The 8,172-nt window shown below is 36.8% G+C and overlaps 1 protein-coding gene across 1 annotated transcript; it reads right to left on the bottom strand.

The window, feature by feature from the left end:
- Positions 1-609: 609 nt before the first annotated feature.
- LOC105043565 (kinesin-like protein KIN-14R) lies at positions 610-7,887 on the bottom strand. Its single transcript, XM_010921134.4, is given in 21 exon segments — positions 610-1,312; positions 1,409-1,471; positions 1,554-1,616; positions 1,710-1,775; positions 1,867-1,992; positions 2,080-2,205; positions 2,341-2,504; positions 2,627-2,664; positions 2,969-3,184; positions 3,280-3,441; positions 3,538-3,811; positions 4,741-4,917; positions 5,082-5,168; positions 5,245-5,344; positions 5,465-5,574; positions 5,660-5,840; positions 5,934-6,004; positions 6,092-6,263; positions 6,370-6,668; positions 7,453-7,662; positions 7,665-7,887. Coding segments are annotated over 21 exon segments (3,216 nt in total). The 5' UTR covers positions 7,681-7,887; the 3' UTR covers positions 610-817.
- Positions 7,888-8,172: the final 285 nt, after the last annotated feature.

Here is an 8,172-nt window from a genome sequence, read left to right as displayed (position 1 = left end):
ATATGTTTTCCGGAGTTGGATGGGGCAAAAAATAAGGCATGCATCGGAAGATTGCATGGCTGATATATGCACCCATATGAAGGGCATAAAAATTAAAATATTTAAGCTTATGAGAGGTGATCATGCATGTATCTATTATCTACAATACCATCAGTAACAAAGCTAAGAACAATATCAAAATAACAGTGTAAATCTGCAAATCGTCAGGCATAGAATATCTAAGTTTCTTTTCCAAATGAATAAGAATATGAATTCTTTTGCAGTAATTAGTAGTATATAGATATCTGTGTTAATTGCTATAGTTTTAACAGTCTGCTTGATCTTGCAACTCATGAACGGAACCATGATAGAAACATATTTACAAATGACAAGACCATCAAAACCTCTGAATTTTAAAGACCACCTTACTGATGCATATTTAAAGACAGATGCATTTATGTAACTCACACAACTTAAGGCGGTTGCATTCTTTTATTTAACTTCTGTTCCTGAGAGCTTAAAGTCATTCTGAAAGCACATGAATTTGTAAGGTTGATGAGAACCACAATTAGAAGCATAGAAGCAGACATTAGAGTTTTGCAGATATTTCCTTTTGCCATGCAGTCATTGTCAAAATGCATCTCAAATTTATATTATACCAAGCTTTTAGCATGGACAGGTTTGTCTTTTTAAAAAAGAAATTTATCTCAGTATTTTTGGTAGTGATACTTCCAATATACAACACAAGTCCAAACAATTTAAATCTCAAATTTAAACTTCACCAATTAGTGAAGTGCTATGGAAGAGGAGGCATACATGTTATCTAACTCCTCCATAACTAACTGGTCCAAACTTTTATCCTGTCTTTCTCCCTCATTACACCGGACTGCTGCTCCTTGTTATTTCTGCTATGAGTAAACACCTTTTGAGTAGCAGCCACCTTTGTCGTCCTACTGAGCCTTCCAAATGCCTTTGCTGGATCTATTTTCCCAACCTTGCCCAATTCACTTGGTCGTATCCTTTTACCTACAAGGGTTGTTGGTCCTGCATTGTTGTTCTCAAGTTCCCCAACCATTGCATTTCTGAGTTCTCTTTTCCGTTTCATCTCGTGAAGACACTCAGCCCCTCGTTGCAAAATAGAACCCTGACTTGGCTTGTTAATAGAGTTTGAGCTCCTTAGAATCTGAGGGTCCGTTTCACTCATGGATTCATCCCTTGAAAATGTTCTTCCCTCAGTTGGTGTTGCAATTCGTAAAGCATCAGCAGAGTTCAACAGTAACATGGAGTTTGACTGAGATCTCTCTTCTCTTAGCTTGTTTTCAAGATCCTTGACCTGTGAATTGAGGTGAACAAATCAGTTGCCACCACTTCTATTCTTTTATTACTATAAAAAAGAATAGATCACTTCCTGTTGCAAACCCCCAAGTACCTTTTGTTCAAGTATCATCTCTGATTGCAGTCTCTCTTTTAGCTTGTACTCTAGTTCCTTAACCTGCATAACATGTTAAAAATATCAGCCATAGCTAATTTGGTACCAGAAAAAATGGACCATATGTGAGCTTGTTGAGTAGTACCTTTTCTACAGCTACTGATTCAGAATATAGTTGTTCTTTAAGCTCGCATTCCAGCTCTTTAACCTGTTTGAAACATTTAACAAAAGAGCATTTGAGCTAATTATTACTTCTATTTTCCTTCAGAGGTAATGCATGGAACAATTTTTGTCTTGAAACCTTTTGTTGAAGAATCATAGACTCGGAGTATTGTTGATCTTTCAGTTTGTATTCCAACTCTTTTACCTGAAATAAAGAATAATATATTTGAATATGTTTATTGAAATTGCATATTTTAGTTGGAAAAACGTGACCACCTTATGTGCTCAAGCTATACCTTTTGCTGAAGGGAGATACATGCTTCTTCCTTCACCTTTAATTTTTCTGAAAGTTGCCCATATTGTTTTTCTGATAAGCTTTGTAACTCCATCTTTGAGTCAAGTTGGCCTTCAAGTTCTTTGTTCTTGAAGAAAATAGGATACAGAAATTGTAGATTTACTAAGAGCAGTGAATAAATAATAAAGTGATTTTCATAAACAATATGAAATACCTTTTCCTGCAAATTTCTGCAGAGCTGTTCTTTTCCTCTGATTTTATTCTCTAAGTTTTGGCAACTTTCTTCTATCTTCCGCAAGGACTCGTCCTTACTTCTGGATTCTTGTCTTACTTTATCAAGCTTCAAGATAAATTATGGAAGCAAGAAAATAAAATTTATTCAGCTGGGAAAATTAATGCATATACAGACACACACACACACACACACACACACACATATATCTTAAGCCAGATAGTAAGTTTCCTCCACACTCACCATCTGTTTAATCTTTTGAAGCTCGCCTGTGTCAACCTGCTTCCTTGCAGGACCCAACTCTATATTTCTGACTCGACTCGCAAAGTTCAATGAACTCAGAGTTTCACCCAAGTCATTATCAGAGGGGCTGATCTGCACAAACATTAAAGCTTTCGAGTCACCTCCTGCATTACAGAAAAGGGAAATAAGTTAGGTAAAGAATCCAATGCAAAAACAAACAATAGAATTTAATAACAAGGAAGAAATCTGAAAATAAACTGCATGCTTATAAGAATTAGCAACATACCTAATGAATCTTGCAGCAAATGAGTCAGCTTGGAATTCCTGAAAGAAATATAAATTTTGTTATGTGTGAAAGCAAAAATATCAAAGTTATCTACATGGGATTTCACATAAGTCAGGTTTAACCTTTGTTGGACATCATGCCCCTACCACCATCAGATGAATGAATGTAGTGTACACATGTAAAAATATACTTCACAACAGTCAATGGGCAGGGGAATATAATGGTCTATTAAAGTCCAAAATGGACCATTTCTGCCGAAAAAACCCATTTTTGTATAAAATGAACATAGTGTTTCCTTGCAAAATTCCCATCTACATATTATCATGTAGCAGAGTTTCAAACCTGTATGGGATGTGGCTGCTTTTGGCTGCAAGAGCAGACATGACATCTCCAAGAGCTGAAAGTGATCTATTAATGTTCTGAGCTTCCTTAAGCCTCTCGCCCTGCACATCTGTTTTCGCAAGCCTCTCACTTCCTGCCAAATCTATGAGCCAAAGCTTGCTTTTTGTGGACTCCCCATTCATTAGATTTTTTGCTTTCACCGTTACACAAAGCATGCTGAAGACATGAAGGATGAGATTGTATAAATATATGATCATCCAAATGCATCCAAACAATAACGAAAAAAAAAAAAAAAGGGCCTGGCCACATACCAGTGGGATCGACTACTATGCTCATTTACATTGTTTGATCCAACAGCTCTGGCATTACTTCCAGCTTGCAATACATCCCAAACTTCCTTTATGTTCTCTACTTGGGCCTCCACTATTCCTGGCACATGATGAAATCCTTCAGCTGCCTGTCTTACCTCCAGCCTGATAGAAAGAATAACCAAGCAAAACTCCTTCATCAATACAAGAAACAAATATTCTCTTCTTGAACAAAAGGAAATGGCAGGGAATGGATTATACTTCTTTGTTGATTGGGATGTTGCCAGCAAGTCTCTGATCTGCTCATTGTACACCTCAAGAACACTGACTGATATTTTGTAGGTAAATGTCTCCTTCCTTGCTGCAGCAATTTCAAATAACTCTTCCAAAGTTCTATAATTCACTCCTCTGTTCTGCTCAGTACCCTCCATTGTAAATGTCTTTCCCGTTCCAGTCTGCCCATATGCAAATATGCACACATTGTAGCCATCCAAGACTGATGTAACCAATGGTGATGCATCCGCATAAACATCAGCTGCTCATGAATGATGATAAGAAGGAATTAGTCGAATATAATGTGAATAGAGTCGCATGTAATAGGATCCTTTTTTTTTTTTGTTCTGATACAAGTGCAGAAAGGAAAGATAGTTTACATAGTTTGCACTAAATAAATGATCTTTAATTGATCAGATAATAGGATAGTACAGAGCTTGTGGGATGATAAAATTCTCAGTTATGAGTCCTTGTGTACGTGACTGCAAATCAATACAGTGGTAACGTAAAGGGATTATTGAAAAAATCTAGTCATTTTTTCATCTGAGTATGAGTGCATATAATTAAAGCATCAACAAGATAACATCAGGATAATAGATTGGTTTTACTAATGAACATCTACTACATTTGATTATGAATATCCTCTAAAAGCAATACATGCTGTGTTATAACAGACACTATCCTCTGGTTAGAAAGTTCTTTTCAAACATTTTTGGGAATCTCTAACTTAAATAGTGATTTTTCAACATAATTTATTCATAATATGGGTTTAATTTTATGTTTGGTTGTCCAGGATTACTAATTTATTAAACATCATTTTATACATCAAGCGATACTCTACCTTGGCCATCCTTTAGCATATACTTATGATCACCAAAGATTGCGATGACCCTGACGTGCACTATAAGAATTGGTGTTCATTGAAAAGAGTTACTTTGACCATCTTTTGGTGCTCAAACTCTGTGAAAGTTAAAGACCATTTGAGAATTGATTCTATATGCCTGTACATCTTTCAAGCTAATCAATTCAAAGTATGAGCTCATCCTTGTTTTAGATTGGCTAGGATTGCAGAATCGATCGATAATGTAGTGGACCTTGGTCATCCTTTCATAAATGTTCATATCAAGACAGAAGGTTGCGAGCAGGCCAAGATGCACTATTAAGATTTTGTATGAATTGACAAATAGTTACCTTGACCATTCTTTGGTGTATAAACTCTGTCAAATTTAAATGTCTTTTTGGTAGATCCACTAGTCATGATCCCAATATCACCCTCCTTTGCTGCATCAAAGTCCACTATGGTTGTGCAACCAGATGAAACCTCCCCCTTAGTTAAAGGACGACACCTACAATACACTCTGATGTTCCCTGGAATAGTAATGCCATAAAGCTCAGCTTAAACTTCTGTAGTCAAGTGCTCAGAGTACACATTTAGAGATATATATATATATATATAGAGAGAGAGAGAGAGAATATATATATATATATATAGAGAGAGAGAGAGAGAGAAAGAGAGAGAGAGAGAGAGCTACCTTTTGCATCTTGAACTTGATTATATAATTTCTTTCTCTTGGCTATCTCTTCACTGTACTTTATTTTAAGATCTTCACACTGTGTAACTGCAAGCATAAAGCTATTAATTGTTCATGGTAAGGATTTTAAGTCTTTTATTGCATGTACTGAATTTGGAGATACCTAAGGTCTGAACAGCAATGATCATCTTATTCAAGTCAGGAATTGAGTTGGCACATTCATGTGCATCAAGAGAAAGTTGGGATTGCTCTTGTTTTATTGCCTGAAAGATCAAAATAATGATAAATAAAGGTTGATAAATGACCAAATTCCCTCTATAACTTAAAACCATATTCGACCGTCCAAGCTTCAGGCATGTTTACAAGATATAGTGCAACATTACCTTAATTTTTTCTTCCAAATTAGAGATAGCAGCAAACCATGACTTCTTATCATGTTCGTACCTTTCAGAAACATCTTTCAATTTGTCCGTTTGTTTTTGAACAGCTTGTTCTATGAGCAAAAGAATGAACATATAAAGATATTAAGTGGAACCAGACATAAAAGGATACCCTTCTGGTCAGATCAAGTTGCTTACCCAGAGTTTCTGTTTGGAAGAGCTTATTGTCAAGCTCCATTTTAAGCCTTTCTAGCTGTTCATTTGTAGCTGTTAGAGACATCCAAGCTTCATAGCATTCGTCAGATTTCAATTTGCATTGACTAGTCAGCTCTTGTATTTTCTTCTCATACTTGGCAATAAATTTACCTCGAGCTCTGGTCTGCAGCATGGAAAATGAAGCAAAATAAGTCCACGCAGCAAACTATACTAGATGCAAAATTTCAAAATTCTAGTCTGAACTTCAAGCACTGACCTGAGTCGGAGAAACTTCAATCTCAGTAGCACATTTGTTACAAATCAGATGCTCAGCTTTCACCAAAGGTGCTGCACAAAGTTTCAAAGAAACTCAAAGCTAAATCCAGTCTAATCACAAAGTACTCATGCAATTAGATGATATCAGCACAATTCTACCTGACAATCTGGGTGCTTTTCTAATGCAAATCCCACAAACAGTCGGAGTCCCACTAATTCCTTCGAATCTTATAACAATAACTCCATTATCCAACACGAGGACTCTGACATCAATTAGCTGCAAAGGCTTATTAGCTCCAACGACAGCATATATATCGAGTTCAGACAGTATCTGCAATGCTCACACAGAAAGGAATGTCTCAGAAATCTACACATATGGTTATCTAAATCCCAAAGGGGAAAAAAAAGATCAATTAACAAAAAGTTTGTCTCCCTGCCTTCTCTTCTTGCACGGAAACATCAAACACCCTAATTCCTTTAGGCCCATATGTGTTAACTATTTCTGCAAAGTGCAGATCTACAAAGTATTCTCCAGGTGCAAGACCATCAAACTTGTAGCAGAAATTTCCATAGCGTGCGGACTGATACATTAATGGGTAATCACCACCTTCAACTATTGCCTCATTGGTTTCTATTACATCTCCTCCTTGAAAATAAGAGTCACCCTCAAAATTTATGCGGGAATCTCGTCCTTGTATTGCAGGACCACCAGCATTCACAAACATGACAAAATCATCTGCGTCAACAAAAATATTAACCAGAAGTGTTACAACCAGCATCTATCTTAGACAAAAGAGAATATGAGTTCAACCTCCAGATGTTCAGATGAAGAATACTAAGAAAAGTAGGATGGCAAACAAGGCATCGAACTTTACGTTTCTGATACAAACACACACAACCAAATCTTGGTAAGGACTCAATTAAATTGGATTTAAACCAGTTTGGATGACGAATGAACGTGAAATTTAAAGAAAAAAACCAAAATCAGGTCAAGTATCTCGAACACCAGCTCTAATAAGCACCATTTCTTGAAGATCATGGGCTCGATTCGAATTAATTAATGCAAAATAACAAAAGAATTATTAATAAGAGTACACAAGAGCTGAAGATGTACTCGTCAGACAAGTTCAACTGTTATACCCGAAAAATTTCAAGGAAAGAGAAAATATTGAAGCTCTGGATCCAAAATTTCAGCCCTGAAACTTACCGATTCTAAATACAAAACATCTCCGGATCAGATGACATGAAGCAACCGGAAACCAAATTAATCCAAGAATCATAAAACACTATTTTTTGCAAATATAATCCTTTATACTGCTTGGAAAAAAAAATAAAGCCCACCATAATTTCCGCTAGGAAAAAAAAAACAATCAGATAGCCATAAAAACCCATTAATTGATGAACAAGAAATAAACAATCTGCAAGGAAGAAGCTATCAACACTCCAAGATCTGAGAGTGCTTTCATAATATTTAATTCAATTAAAATGCAAAGCAAAAGAAAGAGGAACAAGAAACTAACCTCGGCAATCCGTCTCCTTGAGGCCGGACTGAACTAGCCTCGACCCAGAAACCAAGATCATCGAATCAAAGGAATCCTCGTCGGAGACCCCCATCGCCGGATCCGCTTCAACTACGGGAGAAGACACCTTCTCTGAATCTTTCATCCAGAAAGACGGGCTCAAGAAACCGGAATTTAGGGTTAGGGTTTCCGTGTAGGGGCGGAAAGGCCCTGCTGGTTCTCTTCCATCGGATATTCTGAGCTGAAAACTTTTCACAGATATCTGAAATCTTGGAATGGAGAGGTGGGGTTAGGGGGCCGTGAGAGTTTCTTTTCTCCGTTCTCTCTTGTTTGGAACTAAAGCGGTTCAAATTCGAACATAAAATGACCGTTGGAGCAATCGACCGTTACACCAATACATCATACCGTGGAATTTATGAATTTTTACCTAATGAGCATCCAATCGCCACCGTCCTTTCATGAATACTTCTGGCTGGAAGCTGAGGTCGGAAAGATCAACGTCATCCCTGATAGTTGGCGTTCTAACATGGAATTGATAGCTTCCAACAAAGGTAGCCTTGCAGTGAGGAATGGGAATAGGTTATTTCCCTTTTAATTTGGGTGGACCATTTTCCAAATTTGGTTCCACATTGTCTTTCAATCGGTTGCAATTCAGGTCTATTATCCAGTAGAAACTCAAATTTTGCTACTAAAACATTGAAAAGTTATTGTAAAATGTCA

The sequence above is a fragment of the Elaeis guineensis genome, chromosome 4, assembly GCF_000442705.2.
Source record: "Elaeis guineensis isolate ETL-2024a chromosome 4, EG11, whole genome shotgun sequence".
Classification (NCBI taxonomy): Eukaryota; Viridiplantae; Streptophyta; class Magnoliopsida; order Arecales; family Arecaceae; genus Elaeis; species Elaeis guineensis.
This window is presented reverse-complemented; position numbering and strand designations above follow the sequence as displayed.